Here is a 22,033-nt window from a genome sequence, read left to right as displayed (position 1 = left end):
TTTGTTTTAAATGTACAACTTAATAACTTCATTGCACGTCCCCTAGACTTTGTACTTTTTTGAAAGATTTGCGTTCACCCGTTCCATTTCACTCATGACTTTATAGACCTCTATCATATCTCCCCTCAGCCATTTCTTCTTCAGACAGAAGAGTCCTAACCTCTTTTAGCCTTTCCTCTTAGGGGACTGGTGCTATCCTTTTTATTATTTTGCTCGGCCTTCTCTGTATCTTGGCTAATTCTGCTAGATCTTTTTTGAGATGTGGTGACCAGAATTGCACCCAAGATGTGGTCACACCATGGAACGATCCAAAGGCATTATGATATTCTCTGTTTTGGAGCCTAGGCACAGGTGACATATACATGCCAACAAGTAAATAAACAAATAAATACATTCCTTTCCTAATAATTTATAGCATTCTATTTGCTCTCTTGGCTGTCGCCACACACTGAGCAGAGGATTTCAACATATTATCCATGAAGGCGTCTAGATCCTTTTCCTGAGTGGTGACTCCTAATGTGGAACCTTGCATTGTGTAGCTATAATTTGGATTGCTCCTAGATTAAATGGATCACTTTGCACTTGTCCACATTAAATGTCATCTGCCAGTTGCGGGCCCAGTCTCCCAATCTTGCAAGGTCCTCTTGCAATTTCTTACAATCCTCTTTGAATAATTTTGTGTCATCTGTAAATTTGATCGCTTCACTCGTTATTCCCATATCTAGGTCATTTTTGTTCAAAAGCAGTGGTCTAAGTACAGATTCCTAGGTCACTCCGCTATTCACTTTTCTCTATAGTGTTTCCTATCTTTTAACCACTCAAAATCTACAACAGGACATTGCCTTCTATCCCATGACTTTTAAGTCTCTCATGAATGACTTTGTCAGATGCTTTTTGGAAATCCAGATACACCGGCTCACCTTTATCCACCTGTTTATTTATAGCTTCAAAAAAATGTAGCAGATTGGTGAAGAAAGACTTCCCTTGGCTACGAATATTTTAATCCTTTGTAAGCCACTTAGAGCCATTTTTATAGCGTGGTATAAAAATACCTTAAATAAATGATAGCATAATAGACATATGAGAACTGAACTGAAAGCCACTGTTCTGAGCACCTGTCTTATTTGCAGTGTTTCCAATCCTCAGGCTCACAGTGTGACTCGCCATCTGCACTTCCCTACTGCCACTCGGTGAGTTATTGCACAGTTCCCACTAGAAGAGGGCCAGTCACACAAAAGCCGTGGCCTGTCAGAGTTTGCCTAGTGTTTCTCATTTTTGATGTGTGAGGTGGATGCCAGGCAGATTTATGGATGACATTTTCACCAAGTAGTGTCACAGTATAGTAAAAGATGTGATTATTAAGCCCCCTCCACGGTTTATGTCTGAAGTCGCTTTACTCTTAACAACTGTCTTAAACAACCGCAGCAACCAGGAACGACTTCCTTTGGAGTAGCTGTAGTGGATTGCTGCAATAGCCCATGAGAAAACTTTAGAATTACCAGGCCTGATTTTCACAGGCATGTACATGCTTAAAACTGGGTTTTACATGGGTAAATGCATTTTACCCCTGTAAGTAGGCTTTTAAAAATTGCTGCACTATATGTTATTGAATTGTTAATAGGTTGTACCTGCATGCGTACACTTTTCATGCTTACTGCAAATGGGCTCTTGAGAATTGCTATCTTACATTTCCATGTGCAGCTCCTTTGAAAATTAACTTGACAATGTATTGCTGCAAAGTATCGTGGTGACCACGTTACAAGCTCTGCATATGATCCTGTCAGTCTTGACCTGATGAAGGGAGCACAGCTGAGTCTCAAAAAGCCAGGCATGGATGTATTCAGTGAGTCCACTAAAAAGGTATCACCTGCAGCTTGTGGGTTGATCCTTAACTCTACCTGTAGATGTAAACTGTCGGCTTAGGGTGTGCAGCCCAAATTATTCTTTTTTATTCATGTTGCATATTTTTCATTTTATGTTGATTTAAGGCAGACTACTTCAATTTAGTGTACAGTAAGAAGTACATTTTCAAAGAGGTTTTGTGTGTAAGAATAGTGTCACATATATGCTATTTTATAAGTGTCAAGAGTATGCACATATTATCCATTTTGTGCATACATTTTACTGGCAGATAATTGGTGCTGGCTAGCGGTGTTTGGGGACAAGCTTCAGAAAAATGCAGACTAGTTGCTATTGTGTAAGAGGCATATGTGTATATATTACCAAACTTATTTGTACATATTTACCCATAACTGACTCACGAAAGTGAAATCAGACTCGTCTGTTGTCTGTAATTATTGGGCGGGAGGTCGGGTGAACTGGTGGGGGTTCAGGGTGAAATGCTGGAGGGTTTAGGTGAACTGGAGACAGACTGGGTGAACCGGCAGAGGTATTGGGGAACCGTGATTTCAAGTACGCGTGCAATTAAGTATTTTACGAATGGTATAAGCACGTACCTGCCCCTGCATATGGGGTTATCGCGCGTACATGCTATTTTTCTTATGCATCTAAAATATAAAATGGGTAGAGAAAGTATGTGTTTTCTTGCATTAGAAATAGTCGTGTGTACTAAAACATACCTGCGCATTTGTGGATCCCAGTTTATGAAGTTCTAGCACGTCTCCGCGCGTCCAGTTTCACCCGCAAATGTTCCGCGGACAGGTTCGAAAGTTAGACTTCCTGTGTTTTAGTGCGCACTAAATCAAAACGAAACAAACAAAAATGATATTGCGTCTTGAGTTGTTCTTCCAGACCCTCGATTATACAGTCGCTTGTGCACCACCTTCTCCCTACCCAGGAGGACTCTTCCCTGTAAAAACGGAATGGGAGACAGTACCTAAGGATCATAGGTGCTTATTCTAAAATGCTTTTATCCAGGCAGGTGCAGGCTGTACCTGTGGCAAGAATCTTAAATGGGATCCTCAGATATTGTGTAAATGTTTTTGAATGAGAAGTGTTCTTTTTTTTTTTTGGTTTTCACGCTTTTCTCTTTTTTCTTGTGTTTTCCCAGCTGCGGTGATGGTGCTGAATAGTCTGAGCGTCAGCTGGAGTGCCCGAATCCAGATTTTTCTAACTTTTTGCAAGCTTGTAGCAATTTTGATAATTATAGTCCCTGGAGTGATGCAGCTAATGAAAGGTATGAAAAAAAAAAACAAACACGGGTTTTTCTAGCTCTTATCTATTTTTTTTCCTCCTTATATACACTGTGCAATCACAAACAAAAAAAAAACCCAATCTCCTAATTAGGGCCTGCTGGTTAAACCTCATCTCTCTGCTGTTGATTTAGGACCTGATTTACTAAAGCTTTTTTTTTTTTTCCTCCCATAGACTCGTAATGGGAGAAAAGCTTTTGTGAATCAGGCCCTTAATGGAGCGGAGGTGGAGATGCATAGGGTGGCACTGGTATTACAGAAACATGACGGCAGAAAAAGACCGTGCGGCCTGTCCAGTCTGCCCAGCCATCTAATTTATCTAACCCTTAGAATTTCTATCAACCCCTCAAAGATCCCCTGCATTTATCCCATGCATTCCTGACTTTGGATACCGTTTGTGCCTCCAATATTTGAAATTAAGACATCTGAATGCAAAAATAAAAAAATAAAAAAATCATCTAAACCAAACCAAAGCAGAGAATTAGACCTCAATTCAATGGTTGCAAAAGCAACCACTGAATGAAGTGCTTTGAATACATTATTTATATGCTGTGCTCTTCAAATTTCTAAGCACGTGAGACATTGCAAACCGTGGCAAAGGAAGCTTCTGGGATTTCAGTGGCCGGAGGCGGTTAGCACGAGAGAACCCGAGACGAGACCTAGCTAAAAATGCTGCCGTGAAGAAAGGGAGTGCCGTGACATCACTGAATACATTTTCAAAACGCTCAATAGGAACATTGTGGGAGGAAGGCAGTTCATCATCTCTCATGGGAAAAAAAACCTGAAAAGGTCTTTTAGAACAAATGCTTCCCCATCTAAAAACAGAGATGGTCCCTTCAGAGCACTAAGGGGTATTGTTTCTGCCTGTGCACTGTAGTAGGTGCCTGGTTTGATTCCACCTGGATGTCATACCGTAGTGCCCAACAAGAAATATGTAGACCCCTAACAAGCAGAAACTTTAGTATTCAACAAAAAAATAGAAATTCTGCTAGGATGACTCTTACAATATCATATATTGGAAAAGTGAATGACCATCATACATGTCTACTGTACCAACGGCTCTCTCAGTAAAAGCCTTCCTGGTTCAGTGGCCTGGTGTTTGCGGTGCGGTCGGTCTTTTAGGTATGACCTTAGAGCACAATACCCAGTTTAATCATCAGTCATTCACTGAAATGTCCTTATAGCGGCCAAGAGTGGCTAATGATTACAAATATCATAAGACAGTGCACATATTAAATTCTTTTAGGTCGAATAGGGGTTTTCTTTTGGGCAGTGGCGCACGCCCTCCTTCGGAGTGCGTGCACGGGAAGTGTGAGGTGTTCCCGCCCTTAGTTAGTCACGAGCCTTGGGGTCCCACTAGGGCAGATGGGAGCAACCCCACAGCCCCCCCTGCCTGGGTTATGGCCCCCCATCCTCTCTTCAAAGTGGTCCCAGGAGTGAGACACCTGAGCAGAAGTAACTTCCTTCCCCCCTCCCCATGCTCAGAGCTAAGACCCCTTTAGACAGCCAGTGGTAGTACCATCTGTGACGTCAGTTTTCAGTCATTTTTTTACGTCTCCTGCGGGATGCAGGAGCCGCAATAGAATTTTTTTCTCATGTTTCAGTCGAGAGGGAGCTATCAGCCTCCCTCCCGAAACTCGTTTGCGATGGACTGAAATAGTGCCCTCTGCTGCCTAGCTTGGCTCCGGGTCCTCCCAGTACTGATCCGGCCCGGGTTTTCCTGCTTTAAAGCAGCCTGCACTTCATCACACATATAAATAAACACTACTAATATCAACTAAAAGCATCACCAAATAAAAAAACTCTTTACCTTCTTTCTAAATAATTTCACATCCTGCGCCTGTTTCACATCATCCGGCAGCGCGTTCCACCGTATGGGGGCCTACCACAGAAAAGGCACGTTGGCGGGTTTGCTGCAGATGAGCAGATTTAATATAAGGAACTTCTCGCAATTGTTGGCTAGCAGACCGCAAAGTGCACGGTGCTGATGTTGCTGAAAGAGCTGAGACAAATGTTGTGGGAGCCTCATCATGAATGGACTTAAAAACAAGCGTTCTGATTTTAAATCTAATGCGATGGGTTACAAGTAACCAATGTAACCTCTTCAACATTGGGGTCACATGTCCGTGACGTGCCACACCTATCAGTAACCGTGCTGCCGAGTTCCCGAAAAGTTGCAAAGCATGCAGATGGCATTTTGGGAGACCGATATACAATGAATTGCAATGGCCTATGGATGTCAGAATAAAAGCCTGAACTAAGTGTCAGAAATCAGAGGTATCCAAGAAAGACTTTTAAATGTCTCAATAATTTTAATTTGAAATACACGGTAGACAAGATGTGATGCAATTGTTGAGCATGCGTCAATTCAGGATCATAAAAGAAATCAAGATTGCGTACGCTCTCTGAAACTGCAGTTTAATTCCCTATTGAAAACTAATTGGTTTAAATCATCAGGCCTCTTATTTCTGGAAATTGAAAGAGCCTCTTTTCTTTTTTTTTTAATTCATTGTAATTCGTTTGCATCCATCCATTCAGTTACTATTGCTTCTAAACACATCCTCATCCGCCGCACAACATAGTCTAGGTCCGAAAAAAACCCATAAAATATAATTGAATGCTATCTGCATAGCATCTAAAACTGACATTCGGCGAATCCAGCAACTTACAAAGAGGTAAAAGATAAATATTAAATAACGTAGGGGATAACTCTGAACCCTGAGGTTCCCCCCTGTGCAATAAAAACAGATCCGAATAAGTGGCCCCAATTTTAACTCACTGTTGACGGGAATCCAAATAAGATTCAAACCACTTTAAAACCATCCCAACCAAATTAAGTTCTCTTAGTCTTGTGAACAAAACTGTATGATTAACCAAATCAAATGCTGAAGAGATGCCCAGGTATCAGGCAATTGCAGCACCCCCAGAATTCATTGTACACAACAGAAAATCATTCACTGCTACCAATACAGTTTCAGTGCTATATTGTCATTGAAAACCATACTGCTTATCGTGTAAGAGATGCCCCGAGAGCGAATAGTTGGTTAACTGTATTAATACTACTTTTTCTAATAATTTCCCAAGGGATAGTTGATTGGAAATTGGCCTGAAACTAGTTAATTTGTTAATCAGCAGATTGCCTTTTTTAACAACCAAACAAAATCACAGATTGTTTCAAGACCTGCGGATCTATCCCTTCAGACAAGGAAAGATTAACCAGTTTCATCGTCATTTGAATAAATTCATCTTTCAACAAAACCAAAAGACTAGTTGGACAAGGGTCCAGAGTCCAGAGTAGAAAAGGAATTTCTCAATTCTCAAGAACATTGTTCCCATTTCAGAACATATAGACACCAAGCAGGAGAACCCAGGCTGCAGCTGGAAGTTTCTAGTCTTTCTCTCACACACATACACACATTCTCTCTCACACACACACACACACACTCACACACACACACTCACACTCTCAGAGAGAAGGGGGAGGCGACAGAGAGAGAAAAATGAGTGTAGACAAGGAGGGAGGAGTGTGCAGGACGAAGCAGGGAACAAGAAGCAGGTGAAAGCCATCCAGCCGGACAATCTTAACGATGTCGGGGAGGTTCATGCAGAACATCCTTGTGAACTGCCTCTTCGGAAAGAGGTCAGATTACTCCGTGAAACCAAGTTCTTAAAGAAAGCCTTACAAATATACCTCTTTCAGGCAGCGTATATGATAGAGTCCAACGAGAAGACATAGCCCCGGTATTCCTTTGTTATTTATCTGCCACTGATTGATCACTGTTATTCTATTCATTTGTCTTTATGGTATGTAATATTGATCTGTTATGCTTTTATTACTGTGTATGTTCTATTGTACCCCACCCTGAACGTAGGAAGGGCAGGTAACAAAGATTTTAAAATAAACCAATAAAAAGAAACAATTAAAAAAGGGTTTCCCCCGTTCCTTGACTATGACTAAACGTTTAGAGCTATGTTGGATGTGTTCAAAGATATTTTTATTTTTTAGGAGAAACTCAGCACTTTAAAGATGCGTTTGTTGGAAAGGACGTCAGTGTTATGGGATTACCTCTTGCTTTCTATTCCGGAATGTATGCCTACGCTGGGTGGTGAGTACGAAAAGCCACATCTGCTGATTGCTTTAAACGGTATGAATACCATTGACGGTCTCTAGAATCGGTACTTATAGGGAAGTAGATCTCTTTAAAGAAAAAAAAATGTAAGCACATATGTCAACACATGCTTTTCCTTTCCTAGCCCCTTGACTTAAGTCCCATAGAACAATAATTTGGAATTATGTTTCTTCTTGCCTCTACAACAACCAATTCCCTTTTTAATGGCGTTTCATCTTACTCAGTCTTTTTACACTAGTGAGGAGTGAGGGTCATTATTTGTCTAAGTTGCCGCACCAAATTATGCATGAGCACCCCCCCACCACCAAGAGAACCCCAGGGGTACTCCTGAGGCTCCAGCTGTGGCTTTTCTTCCAGTTAGGGTGGTACAACCTTGTCTGCAGAGCTTTCCCAATATTAATTGTCTCCGCCCCCCCGAAAGTCTCTCTCCACAGTTCTTGGCAGGCAAGTGGAGGAAGGAAGAGAGGCTTGCGCTCGCTTCTTACGTAATTGGAAGTGGTTTACTGTTCTCTCCGGAGCTAGCCCCCAAATTAATAAGTGATGCCAGTAAAGGCTGGACGCACAGGCACAGGTGCCTACTGAAGCAGGGCAAAGCTAAAGCCAGGCACCCAGCTTATGAATCTAATCATCGGGGGGGGGGGGGGGGTGTTAATAAATTCTAGTCAAGAGAGCACCTTATATCCAAAGTTCCTTTTATCTAAAAGCTCCCATCAAAATCCTGCGTTTTGACCCCCATTCTATTATCCAAAATTACCCAAGTACTCAATAAACTGTTCGGTTATTTGGAGAAAATCATCTTTGGTGAGAAAATATAATCGCGGTTTCTCTGCTTCTTTTTTAAAATATCAGGGAACTTTCATTATCTGGAAACATCCAGTATCCAAAATCAGCATGGTCCCAACTCTTCTTGGCTCTGAGGGTTTCTGCTGGAGATTTCTTACTCTGTGACGGACCTTGGCTCAGCACCCTAGAGCGGGCGCTCAGATATTAGAGGCAGCTTTCTGTGACATACCTCGAAAAGGTTCTGATTCTGTCCAGATTACAGTATGTTCCTTCGAAATCTTCTATAAAGCTGCTATCTTTTTTGACCAAGATCAAATGTAAGGTTGGAGCCATAAGTTGAGGCTGCTCCTTTCTCGGCCTTGTGGCTGAAATTAAGAACATGTACAACATGGGATGTTAATGTCCTGGCACTTGATCTTACTGGGCAGATACAAATGGCCAAGGTAAGAGGATTAACCTTCCCATTAAAAGAACAAACAAAAGAAAAAAAAGCAACCGATATGCAGAATGCATTTGTTTCCTGGAAAAGATTGAATTGCCCTGGAAAAGTCTGAATATTGACCAGTTGAAAAGTTTGAAATATCTGGCCCCAGAATGATATTTTTTTTTACTCTGGCAGCAATTTTTCTTTCATTTTTAATTTGATATTTCGTGTGAAGGCTACGTGATATAAATAGAGCAACTATTGATTACACCAGGTACTGTATGTAATCCGTGCAGCCGTAAAGCTGGCTGAAGGAGGCTTCCTAACTATTGAGTAGGCTGACCAGTCTGTATGGCTTCATATAAAAAACGAGACAGGCTAAACCCAGTGCATTTATGGAGGTGTGGGACTGCCCTCTCCTGAGAAAACCAGAATTGCATCTCCATGAATGGCGCTGGGACATGAAAGCAAACTAGAAATGAAATGGCTTGCATCTAGTCATGCTTCAGGTCAATGATTTACTTCTTGTTGTTAAAACAGAAGAAGATAACTAGCCCACTCGTCAGTATGATTGATCTTTGCTGAAGAGCTGACTGACTGCTTCTCTTGAAATATTTATTATGAGCTATTGCTGATCTTACTTTATACCAGTGATGGGCATTAAATTCCACTTTCGCGTAAAAGCTTTTTTTGCGTACAGTAATTAGTCATGTTTACCAGGCAAAATGTTTGTCACCTTGTGCTCCTGTACTCTCGCTAATTTGCGGCATTCATTCTACTTACCAAATGACTGAAGGAAATTGATGTTAGCATGGTTTTGCAGCTTAGACTGATCTGCGCACATGTTAAGGCACTAATCCAACCGAATCAACAGCCAGCATGGATGAAATCATGGTGTAGCTGGTACTGAAGGCCTTCAGCAGTGAAAAGCAAAAAATAACGTGTTTCATATTGATAGGAAAACTGGCTGGGGGGAAGATTGACTGAAACGATTCTGCCATTGCTCTGTGAAAACACTGTAACCAAATTGAAACCTGGATCAGCATCTCAAAAGGTGTTTTGAGTTTAGAGGATAAATTGACTGGAGCAAGACGAATGCCAAATTCCAAGTGTTGTAAATTGCCGAGCCACAATCTTGCAACTGGGCAAAAGCATCGCTAGCGAGGAGATTGGACTTCTCGGCTGGCGTTCAGTTTTTATTTGGGTAGAGATCCCCTTCGGTCACAAGCATTTATTTTGTGAAGGGGAAGGTGAGAAGAAACACTCGTATGGAAGAATGGAAAGGGAAGACCGTCCTTGCGGTGCTCTTCACGTATGGTCCTTCTAAAAGAAGCAACCATCCCACTATGAAACCATTTTTTCTTAGAAAGAATGGGTCATGATCTTGATGCCTTGGGGTAAAGAGTTATTTTTGTCATTTTGCAATAATTTCTGGAGGGATCTGGCAGTTGCTTAAAGGTGAATTTTAAAAGCCCGACGTGCACCAAAACCTGGAGATATGCAAATGCCAGGCTGGCGGGTGCCGAAAGGATTTTAAAAGCCGCCCGAGTATGCGCCCAATCTCCCGCTGCGTACGCAAATGAAAAGCTCCAGAAAAGGGACGGGGTGTGGGCGTGGCCTGGGGGGAGCTGGCTGGTTCATCCAGAAACAGAGTTTAATAGTTTGAAAGTGGTGTCTGTGGCACTTAATTTTAGCCAGCCCTAGTGGAAGCATGGGCCAGAGTTCATGCAGTGAGGTTACCGGCCAGCCCTGCTGTCTTCACCCAGGTCCATTCACCATCTGCAGGACCTGTTCCAAGAACCCACTGAATAAATTCGGAAGGGATGACCCTTAACAGATAGGGAAAACCCCCTTCCATCATCTTTTATGTGCCCTAAGCAGGGGTTGCCCGTGCATGTTGAAACACCTCCCCTGCTCCAGCCCAGGATCGTTCCCACTCAGTCTGGATACATCTGCATGCACACATGACGTACGCATGCAAGTTTACCCACCTATCGGGTGAGCAATTTTGTAAAAAGGTCATGTCTGTGTGTAAAACATTCTTTTACCCACAAAAACACCTTTGCAAACTGCCCTTTAAATGTGATCTGAAAAACTCACATTTTTTAAAAATAAATCACGGTTCGGGTCAATAAAATATAATTGAATGGAACATAGCAAGGTTGTATTGCTTTGCATGACGTTTAAGCCTCTTCAGCCTTTGGGTTGTTACCTGAGAACAGGATATGCCCAGGGTGTCCAGCGTCAGTCTTCAAGGGCTGCATATCCGTCAGGTTTTTGGGATATCCCCAATGAATAAACATGAAGTATATTTGCATGCACACTGCTTCAGTTGCATGCTAATCTATCTCATGCATTTTTGTTAGATATATCCTGAAAGCCAGACTGGTGTGCGGCCCTTGAGGACTGCAGGTGGACAGCCTTGGGATATGCAAGCCCACGGCTACCCCGTAGCAATGAACCTTAGCTGCTAATACAGAAAGCCTGCAGGGCCTCTCAATCTTTCACAACTCAATTATTAAACATCCACTTATTACACTTTTTTTCAATACACATTGGCAGGCCATTTTCTGGAATAGTGAACATTGGGATGGTAACATTCAAACCGGTGCACGGGCGCACATAACACGTGCGAATTCGGCGCAGGCCCAGGGATGCGGCCATTTTATAACTTGCATGCACATGTTATAAAATAGCCTGGCTGCACATATGATGTGTAAATATTTATGCACGCATCTCTTGGCCCCTGCTCTGCCCTGCCCCACAATACCCATGTCACGCCCAGACCGCGCCCCCTTTTTAAAAGCAAGTGAGGTGTGCCTGGTGCGGGAGAGGTACGTGCCTGTAAGCGGCTTTTAAAACACAGCGGGCACTCGCCGTCTGCATGCCCGCTCATCTCCCAATTTTGGCGCGCACCGGGCTTTTAAAATTCACCTCTAGGTATGTAACAGTGATAGGATGGAGAACGGCACAAGCACTTTCTGAGGTATATATATATTTTCCATAAAACAAATGGGAGCAGAGTTATAGCAGTGGAAGTGTGAGATAACGAGGTTCTTCCATTCACCAGCGAGCAGGCCCGTCCCATGACGTCTCTCCTGGTAAAGTGGCACACTGCCACGCACAGTGTGACTCCTTCCTCTGTGCCGAAGCAAAATGATTGCCAATAATTTAGTCAACAGCTGGAAGAAAGTGACTGAGGGCCCTTCAATATTTGAATGATGTTTGCCGTACGCATAGAATGGAAGAAGCCCTTTTTTTTTTTTTTTTTGCAAACAGAGCCCTATGAAAGTCCTTATTTTATTTGTAATCCTCTGCTCCTGAGCAGAGAAATATGCGCTTGAAACTTTGGAAATCCCCACTTAGCCACGTCTCTCGCTGTAGATTGAAATTAAGACGAGGAAGAATATTATGCCACTCGGCCGGTCACTTGCATGACCTGTTCTTGGGCTCGTGTTCATGTGATGACACCGAAAGCATCAGCGCAGAATAAGCAGCTACAGATGGACTACGGAAGAAGGGGAATTTTGCAAACAGAGTGAAAGGCCTTTCTAAGAACAGCACACATTGCATTAACTAGTGGGGATGGGGGGGAACTGGAGGGCCCAGAGGACTGGCACAGTGTTAGTCTTTCACTGGCAGGCTGTCAGCTTAAATCCAGGTTGGGCAGGTGCTGAATGAAAGCCATTACCCTCTGAAAGCTACTTGTTGGCCTACGTGAAATGAGATGGTAGTCTCGGCGAACAGCTGTTTACATCAGCAGTAATTTTCTTAAAGAAAAAAAAGGTTGTCAGGGCCCATGGCACCCTCCAACTTCCATTTTTTTCCCCAATGCCTGTTTTAAGTCGCTGTGTGAACCTTTTGGCTCTTTGTAGCACCAGTATGGACGCCAGGTGAGCTTTAAAAGGAAACACCCCCTGAGGAGCTTCCCTTTGAAAATCAGCTTTCAGGTCTGTGATAACAAAGTGCCTGTGGATCTGCAGCCCCTGCGGGCAGTCTGAAAATGACCCCCCCACACACACACAACAGAAAATTGTGCTTTGGCAGTCCACTGTCTTATTACTGGGAAGCCGAGTGCTATCCAATAATAACTTATAATCTCAACGGAAATGGATTTGCTGAAAGCTGGTGCTCAGTAGTAGCTTGAAGATCTGTGGAGCCTGACCGCCTGTCGGTCACAGCCATTACAGGCTTTGATGTGAAGCACCCAAGGTCCACTTCCCCTTTCCAGCTGTACTGGAGGAAAACGTAAAACCCAAGTCTGCATTTGGAAGTGTGAAACTGTTTGACCGTGAGTGACGATCCTCTGGGCTGATCAGGGTTCTCTGCCCCCAAAAGTGTGTCCGGTGAATGAAAATGAATTTAAAAAAAAAGATTCCATCTTACATTCTAATTTACATCTGGGCGGCTATCGGGCTTGCAGTATTATTCTATAGAGACCTGACACAATGCTGTATGCATTAAAAGGGGGCCACAAGAAGTAGCCTGGTAAGGGTCCTCAGAAAAACAGCAGTGATTGCAATACTGCATGTCATTTGTTTTATTTTGGGGAGGGGGTGTATCCTTCCTTTTTTTTTTTTTCTGTCGGCAGTCTTTACTACTCTGCCCGCCCCTAACAGCGGCGTCTCAAGCGGTCCTCATTGGCCAGAGGGCTGTAGGTGCGCCTCCTTTGGCGGGCACTTTCAGCTGGCAGGGGGGGGGCTGCCACGGTAGCAACTCGGGCACGTCACCTCCACGGCATCCCCAGGACTGGCCGACCCTGACAGATGGGGGGGCCTGAGTGGTGGAAGTGGTCTGTCTCTCCCCCAAAATGCAATTCTAATTGCCACACAAGTTGCAGCAGGTTCAGAATTTGAATACCTGTGAGAAGACGAAGGTAATGTGCCTGCACCATGCCTCTTCCTTGGTGCTCTGTCCATCAATGATGGCAGTTTTGTTGGCTGAAAATACAATGGCAGTCGTGTAACGATCTTGATTGTGTGCGTGCGGCGTGCATTGAATCTCATTTTGTCAGTGCACGAGGTCTTAAGTCAACAGCCACTATGAATCCCAACCATTACCAGAAACCCCCCCCCTTTTATCTTCGGCAGCCTGTTCTTGTGGTTTGGTTAATCATCTGGCAGAAGGGGGGGTAGGAGGCGCCGGACGATGGAGGCCGCAGCCCAGAAATGGTTTAAATAAATAAATAACTAAAGCCAACAAGAACCAGAAAGAAGCAGAACCGCTAGAATAACAGAGGAACTGGAGAGATTTGCTTCCGAGGTGCGGGATAACATGCGATAATACAAACTCTGGTACGGCGCTGTAAAGCTTGGAGAGCTCCTTTTGCAGGGGGGGGGGGGGGGGGTGAGGCCTTCTTTCACTTGTGCCTCGCTGCCAAACTGGTGACTTGCACCACTGCCCCTGTTCAACTTGCACCACTGCCCCTGTTCAACTGTCGCTTCAAGATGGCAGGGAAATAATGACCACATTTTTCAGTTTGTTTCTTTCTTTCCATCTGATACCCTGCCTTTTCTGAAAGGTAGGCCCATGGCGGATTACATAACAGAAAAGGCGCCGAGTACATAAGTAATGGATGCATACAGATATAAGGTATCTTGCAAGAAAATAGATAAGAAGTAGGAGGTACATTAGGAAGGGAAGTAGGAACATTGGGTAAGAATTGCATACTGTGTGTATATATATATATATATATATATCTATCTATATATATATAGGCAGGAAGTAAGTTAACACCAGTTGGGTAGAGGTAGCCCAGATGTGGGCTGCTGTTTCCCTTTGTGCCATTTTCCATCTGAAACAACACAAGCACAAGTGCTATATCATTTCATGTTCTTTCTGTTTTATTTATTTATTTATTTTAAACCTTGCTAACAAAACGAAAGCAAAAAAAAAATGGAAGAACCCCCAAATAAAGAGAGAACGCAACAAAGACCCAAAGCGTTTTCCATGCGCGCCCCCTAGTGGATGCGCCTAGCTCAGTCGTACGAGAGAAGGCTCTCCTCCACTGTTAGCTGCTGCACTGCACGTAGGCCTAAGCAGACAACTTTGCAACTCTGCTCTCTAAAACCTCTGCAGGAAATCGCCATAAATTGCCTGTGAATAACGTAGACAGAGGTAAAACCATGCCTTAACCTCCCCCCCCGCCCAAATAGACAAGTTCATTTGGAGAGAGCTTCGTCTGCTGCTGTCCTGCTCCTTACCCTGGCTGGTAATAAAGTACCGCACATAAAAGAGCTGCCTGGTAAGCAGTACTTTTCTCCAGCAGCTGAGTCAGATGCATTATTTAATTCCACTGCCAAACGCCTTTTTTAAACTTTTCAGTGCGAAGACATTGAAAACCTGGACAACTCAGCGCTCCAATTAAGAAAGTAAATTGGGTCTCGGTGTCAGTATCAGCGCGGATTGTAAAGGCTTTTCACTCGAAGTGGCTGAGTCAGACAATTCAGAATTGGGTAGCGCTGTGGACCAAAACTGGCCCTCGCCGTGTTCAGGGCTGAAGCCAAAAGCTGCCTGCGGCGTGAAGGGTGGTTCCTCTTCCTTGGATAAGTTGGGGTTTTTTCCCCCCAGTCAAGAATATGGACTTTGGGCAGAATATCAGATCAAATGGCAACCTTGATAACATTTGCTATTTGACAGACATCGAAGATTTTCTGCTTTCCCTCCAGAGGATGAAAAGAATTTGGGCAGATCTAGCCCTACCTCTGCCTACTTGTGTTTTCTTCTTCGGCAATCCCTGGTGGTCGAGGGGGGGGGGGGGGGGTGGGGTGGTGTTATCTTCGTGATTATCTTATGCATTACTACCTTAAGAGACTGGCACGGAATAAGCAACCGCTCCATTTCTGTCTTACTAAACAGTAGTGTGTGACATTAAAGTTCCCTCATCAAGCCTGCAGGATTATGTAGTTAAAAGTCGCAGAAGTGGAGGAAAAGGTGCATCTTACATGGAAGTTTTAAATTGTTAGACCTTTTTTCTGTTTTATTGCATGCGATTTTAATGCCCTTATATGAAAATGAAGATTTGGGGCTTAACTATATCAGTTCCTTAATAAAGGGTCTAATTTTGGTTCTAATATGTATTACAATGTCTTTGGAGAAAGCAAAATTGGGGCGTACAGAAGGAATGATCCAAGTTACAGGTATTTGCACACAATGCAATACCAAGAATGGACTGAGGCCAGGTCCAGTCGCTGAGGCCCAGGCCCAGGACTGATGCCAGGGCCTCACCTGACGCTAAGTCCGGTCGCTGAGGCCAGGGCCTCACCTGACGCTAAGTCCGGTCGCTGAGGCCCAGGTCTAGGCATAGGCCCAATGCCAGAGCCAGGCCTAGGGCCCAGCTCAAGTTCAGGTTCTGTTGCCAAGATCCAGGCCTGATACTAGGGCCAAGTGCAAGGTCAGATCCTGTCGCCATGGCCCTAGGCTAAGGTCTAGGCTCAGACTTGATACCATGGCTTGGCCAGAGGCTGCGGCCGATAGCCAAGCCCCCGAGCCTATGAGCAGACCAAACACCAGATGTCCCATTGCTGAAAGCCCAGGCTTAGCCCCAGGACCTGGACTGAAACTGGGTTTTGTCGATGAGGCCCTGGCATAGGACCAGACCAAGGCCCCAGACCTGGACCTGGCCAGAGGCCGTGTCCCATCCCCAAAGCAAAGTCCTATTAGCAAGGCTCAGGCTCTTGGAATGAATGCCACATATCAATATGGAGCCATCCTCTTGGGTGGACGGCACCACAATGGAAAGCACCATTTTTCTGCCTTCCAAAAAGATAGAACATGTTGTGAAGCCTAGGTCTTGGCCTTGGCAACATAAACCTGGACTCAGGCTAGGCCTTGATGTTGGGTCTGGGCCTAGGCATGAGCCACAGCAAAAATCCCTGGCGTCTGGCTGGGGCCCAGCATTGGGCCTATGTCTTGGTAGTAGGACCCAGCCTTGGACCAAGCCCTGGCATCAGGCCTAGACTTTGGCAACAGGACCCAGCTTCAAGCCAGGCCCCATCGTCAGATCTAGGCCTGAGCCTCAGTGATGGGACCCAGTCTTAGACCTGGTTGTAGGCCTGCACCTAAGCAATGGATCTGGCATTGAGCCTTGGCCTAGGCTTGGACCTTGGCGACAGGATCCAGCCTCAGCATCAGACAAAGTCCTTGGTGATGGGACTCAACCTTGGGCTGGGTCCTGCTGTTGGGCCTGTGCCTAGGCCTGGGCCTTGATGATGGGACCTGGCCTTAGTTGAGCTCCAGGATCTGGCCTAGACCTTGGCGATGGGCCCCGGCATTGAGCTTGGGCCTCAGCGTTGGGATATGGCCTCAGAGATGGGACCAGCTGAGGCCTGATCCTGCTGGAGCCCTATTTAAAAAAAAAAAAAAAAAAGTACGAACGCAAAACTGCCCCAACATTTTGAGGTATTTTGATCTGAAGCTATTTTTATTTTATTTTATTCAGAATGAACCAAAAATGGCCTCATTCTTCACGTCTTCAGCATTTGCTTTAAATGAATGCACATCCCTATCATCTTCTTTGATGCTCAAAGGGGACTGGACAGCTAGTGATCTTTACTGTTGTCAGGCACATCCCCTTGAGCGAGGACTCACAAATGCATGCCTTTTGGTAAATTTTGTCTTCTGTATTGCAATAAGCTGATGCTTTACAAATTGTTTCTAATCTGCTTACAGGTTTTACCTCAACTTTGTTACCGAAGAAGTGAAAAATCCTGAAAAGTAAGTGGTTTTCTGCTTTATTTCGGCATGCCGAGCCTTCGTTTTTTGAACATGGACATCCTTTTAGTTTGCTCATGAAAGAAAGTGAATTTGAAAAATCTTATTGCGCTGCTTAAAAAGTCATTCCTTTGGTCTGAGCGGAGCTCACCGTTCCCCGTGTTCCAGTCAGAGCAAGAGCGTTTGAGTTCTGTGCTTCTTACATATTCAGCTCTCATCGTACAGAGTTAGCTGCTTCCTCACTATAACCCAAGGAAGGAAGAAGTGCATTGACTATTTATTTTTCATTCTTTAATTGCTTGAAAAGCTGATACTCGGTTTTTTTTTAGCATTCATGCCACCTGCCTCATGAACTGAAATATCTGTTTCATGAAAGTGTTGCAGATTGAAGTAAGCTGCTAATTGCACTACCGTTTCTGTGCTCTTTCTCTACAAACATAGAAAATGCCTTATAAGTTTGCTCTCACCTGTAGGCCAATGCATAAAAAGGAAACATAAGATGACGTTGGAATTCATATTCCATAAAAGCTCAATGCAGATCGGGATTTTAATTAGCAGAGCTCTTTCAGGTAAAGCTGCTCCTTCTGGTTAACAATAAAATTGTCACTTTGGTGAGCCAGCCCTAGGCACTGCCATGTGAAAGGTGCTGGTTCGATCCCGGAGTTGGCTGTTCTGTTCTTCAGGCCGGCTGGGGTTGGGGATCCCATGGAGACAGCGTTCATAGCCCCTGTGACAGGATAAGAACATAAGAACATGCCATACTGGGTCAGACCAAGGGTCCATCAAGCCCAGCATCCTGTTTCCAACAGTGGCCAATCCAGGCCTTAAGAACCTGGCAAGTACCCAAAAACTAAGTCTATTCCATGTTACTATTGCTAGTAATAGCAGTGGCTATTCTCTAAGGGGCGGATTTTAAAAGGAGCGCGAATAGCCTACTTTTGCTTGCGCTCCAGGCGCAAGCAAAAGTACGCGGGATTTTAGTAGATACGCACGGAGCCGCGCGTATCTGCTAAAAACCTGGATCGGCGCGCGCAAGGCTATGGATTTTGTATAGCCGGCGCGCGCCAAGCCGCGCAGCCTACCCCCGTTCCCTCCAAGGCCGCTCCGAAATCGGAGCGGCCTTGGAGGGAATCCTCTAACGCCCTCCCCTCACCTTCCCCTCCCTTCCTCTACCTAACCCACCCGCCCGGCCCTGTCTACACCCCCCCCTAACCTTTGTTGGGGGATTTACGCCTCCCGGAGGGAGGCGTAAATCCCCGCGCGCCAGCGGGCCTCCTGCGCGCCGGGCCGCGTCCTGGGGGTGGGTACGGAGGGCGCGGCCACGCCCCCGGACCGCCCCGGGCCGTAGCCACGCCCCCGTACCCGCCCCCAAAACGCTGCCGACACGCCCCCGAAACGCCGCGACGATCGGGCCCGCCCCCGACACGCCCCCGACACGCCCCCCTCGGAGAACCCCGGGACTTACGCGAGTCCCGGGGCTCTGCGCGCGCCGGTAGGCCTATGTAAAATAGGCTTCCCGGCGCGCAGGGCCCTGCTCGCCTAAATCCGCCCGGTTTTGGGCGGATTTAGGCGAGCAGTGCTCTGAAAATCCGCCCCTAAGTCAACTTAATTAATAGCAGGTAATGGACTTCTCCTTCAAGAACTTATCCAATCCTTTTTTAAACCCAGCTACACTAACTGCACTAACCACATCCTCTGGCAACAAATTCCAGAGCTTTATTGTGCATTGAGTGAAGAAGAACTTTCTCCGATTAGTTTTAAATGTGCCCCATGCTAACTTCATGGAGTGCCCCCTAGTCTTTCTAATATCCAAAAGAGTAAAAAACCGATTCACATCTACCCGTTCTAGACCTCTCATCATTTTAAACACCTCTATCATATCCCCCCTCAGCCGTCTCTTCTCCAAGCTGAAACGTCCTAACCTCTTTAGCCTTTCCTCATAGGGGAGCTGTTCCATTCCCCTTATCATTTTGGTTGCCCTTCTCTGTACCTTCTCCATCGCAATTATATCTTTTTTGAGATGCGGCGACCAGAATTGTACAGGATGGAGCAGAGGAAGTTGTGGTCATGGCTGGATTCAGTGCCCATGATTACAGTGCCCCTGGTACATGGTCCCTGGCCCAGGACTATCACTGCAAAAACCAAAGTAGCCCAGTGGTTAGAGTAGCAGGCGGAGAACCAGGGAGGTCAGGGTTCAAAGCCCGCGGATGCTTCTGGTGACCACGGGCAAGTCATTTCGCCTTCCAGTGCCTCAGGTACAAAACTTACCCCCTAGATTCATCAAGGCATGATGTATTTTCAAAGGAGGGGGGGGGGGGGGTTCCCACTATCACAGGGGGTGTTGGCACAATAGTGGGGGTCCCTTCCATAAAAACACATTGCAGCTGCATAGCACACGCCTTTGTGTCACGGCCAAACACCACGACACAAAAGAATGCAGCAAGCGGCCTTTTAACGCGATGGGACCGACATTACCTGAAAGGACTGCTGACCCAAAATATAAAAAAAAACCTTGTGGTCAAACGGGGAAGTTGAGCGGGGGGTCATTGCTGATTCCCGTCTCAACACAAGGCCTCTGGTCAAGGCGGCCCCAGCTCCCCCACAAATAGAAAAAAATTGTTTAAATTCTGTGTGCGGAGGCGGCGGCCCTCTCCCCCCCCCTCACCCAAGTCAAACCCTCACCCCTCACTCACCAGAATCAATCACTACCCAACCCCCCAACCCCCGACGTCAATCACTACCCAGCTCCCATCCCCTGGCCCTCCCGACGTCAATCACTACCACCCCCAATCCCATGGCCTCCCTGACACCAATCACAACCTCCTCCCACCTCCCCAAAATCAATTACAAATAACACAACCCCCCCCCCAAAAAAATGTCAGCACCCACCCGCACCCCAAACCCCCTCCAGAAGCCCCCTACCTTAAAATGGATTCCAAGCTGGGGCCGGGTGCACCCATTTTCCAAAACGCCACGTGACTGGGGAAAGCTCCGGGGATCAGAGCCATCTCAGCTTCTTGAAATTAATTTTTTTTGGGGGGGGGGGGTGGGGGTGGTTATGATTGTTGTTAGGGAAGGGGACAGGGGGTCGGGGTAGTTGCAATGGATGTCGGAGGGAGGGGGAGCTTGTGAGTGGCATTGGGGGGGTGGGGGGTGGGAATGGACGTGATTGACTCTGGGGGTGGGAGTAAGGCTTTCGGGGTGGGGGAGGCTGCCGTCGTCGTGCAGATAATTTAAACCATTTTTTTCTGCTCTTGGGGGGAGTTGGTGGCCCCGGGTTGAAACGAGGGTTCAGTGCTGAGACCCGCTCAACCTCCCCGTTTGGCTGCGGGGTTTTTTTTCCCCCCCGGTTGCTTTAAATGTGCGGCAGGCACCCATGTTGGGTTCCCGCCGCACATCTAACGCTTTCCAAGGAAGTGTTCTTATTTTATTGTGGTTCTAGGTCAGCCATGGTAAAATGTTTGCATCAAATTGCCTGTTAATGGCCTTCTTTGCATGTATTTGCATAATCCGTGCATGCAAATTGAAAGCCAAGAAGGTCGTTGTAATAGGGGGGAGGGTATCTGGGTGGAACGATGCGAAATATTGCGTCTATCGCGCCATAAAACGCTGGTTAGAGCCCTAACGTGGCTTGATGAATGACCGGTCAGATTGTGAGCCCTGTGGGAATAGGGAAATATCTGCCGTCCCTGAATGTAACTCGCCTCGCTACCAACAGAAAGGCCTGAGCTAAATCCAAATCCAGTCTAAACGAGCCAGGTTTGGGGGTGGGAGGGGAGATTTAAAGTGGGGGAGGGAAAAAAATATATATATATATAATATAATCCCTGGGCAGATGTTAATGAAAGTTCGTGAGGTCAGATCCTAGCCCTGGCTGTGTCTGAGCTGTAAGAATACAAATAAACAGGTGGAGAATAACAGGCCGGAAACCATTGTCCCTCTGGTTGTACCAAGCATTAGCCACATGCGTTTTCATATTTTCTTTTGGCCAAGAATCCTCCCAATCCCTGTATTTCTCACAGTTGTATTTTTGATCCAGAAGTTTCTTGCTCCTGTTGGACTTCCAGCTCAATCATTATTGGCCTCTTCTGGGGCTAAGGCACCTACGAACCTTCCTTCACAACTGCCTGTAGCTGTTCCCCGTTTTATCACCCCCCCCCCGCACCTCCCATCAATCTAGTTCAGCCAATCACAGCATCAAGTCCTTGGCTTCTTTCAGGCCTTGTGGCAGGCGTGCATCCTGAGGGTAGCCACTAGGTGTCACCGATGTGGGGTAAGGAGATAGAAATCATAGACGGGGCGGTGAGAACAGTAGCTGATAGTAGTGGAGTGTGCAGAGATTGGAGGGGGGGAAATGAAAGACTGAAATCAGAAAGAACCAACATTTTGAACTGAAAGCAAAATTCAAATTGGAGGCAATTGGAAGTTCTAGAAAAGGGAAGTAATTTGATTCCTGTTACATTAGCCTGGTAGCTTAATTTTGAAATGGTTTTAGAGGACAAAGCAAGAAGTCCTTAGAGCAGTGATTGCCAACCTTTTTTATGTCATGACTTACCCAGCATTGGGTTCACTTTGTCACCCCATTACCTCCCCTCCAACCCAGCAGCATCATCTTCCTTTTGTTCCGCTCCATCCTCTGGCATCACTTCATCCCTTCCTTCCCACCCCCTGGCATCACCACCATCTTTTCCCTCACCCTCCCAACGTTCCTCCATCGACCCTCTGGCATAACCGCCTTCTCCTCCCTCCTTTCCCTCACCCCTTGCTTTATCATTTTCTTTCCAACCCATCCCCCTGGTATCACCTTCCCTGCCCCGCTCTGGATTGGCCTC

General features: G+C 45.8%; 1 protein-coding gene across 3 annotated transcripts in view; it reads left to right on the top strand.

Moving 5' to 3' along the window:
• SLC7A11 (solute carrier family 7 member 11) overlaps nt 1-22,033 on the top strand; it is a 139,610-nt gene that overhangs the window by 36,282 nt on the left and 81,295 nt on the right. For all 3 annotated transcript variants that reach the window (XM_029593502.1, XM_029593674.1, XM_029593585.1), the window contains exons 4-6: nt 3,011-3,136; nt 7,159-7,258; nt 17,160-17,204. In XM_029593502.1, coding sequence (XP_029449362.1) covers nt 3,011-3,136; nt 7,159-7,258; nt 17,160-17,204 — 271 coding nt within the window. The remainder of the gene's footprint in view (nt 1-3,010; nt 3,137-7,158; nt 7,259-17,159; nt 17,205-22,033) is intronic.

This window comes from Rhinatrema bivittatum, chromosome 1, assembly GCF_901001135.1.
Source record: "Rhinatrema bivittatum chromosome 1, aRhiBiv1.1, whole genome shotgun sequence".
Classification (NCBI taxonomy): domain Eukaryota; kingdom Metazoa; phylum Chordata; class Amphibia; order Gymnophiona; family Rhinatrematidae; genus Rhinatrema; species Rhinatrema bivittatum.
This window is presented reverse-complemented; position numbering and strand designations above follow the sequence as displayed.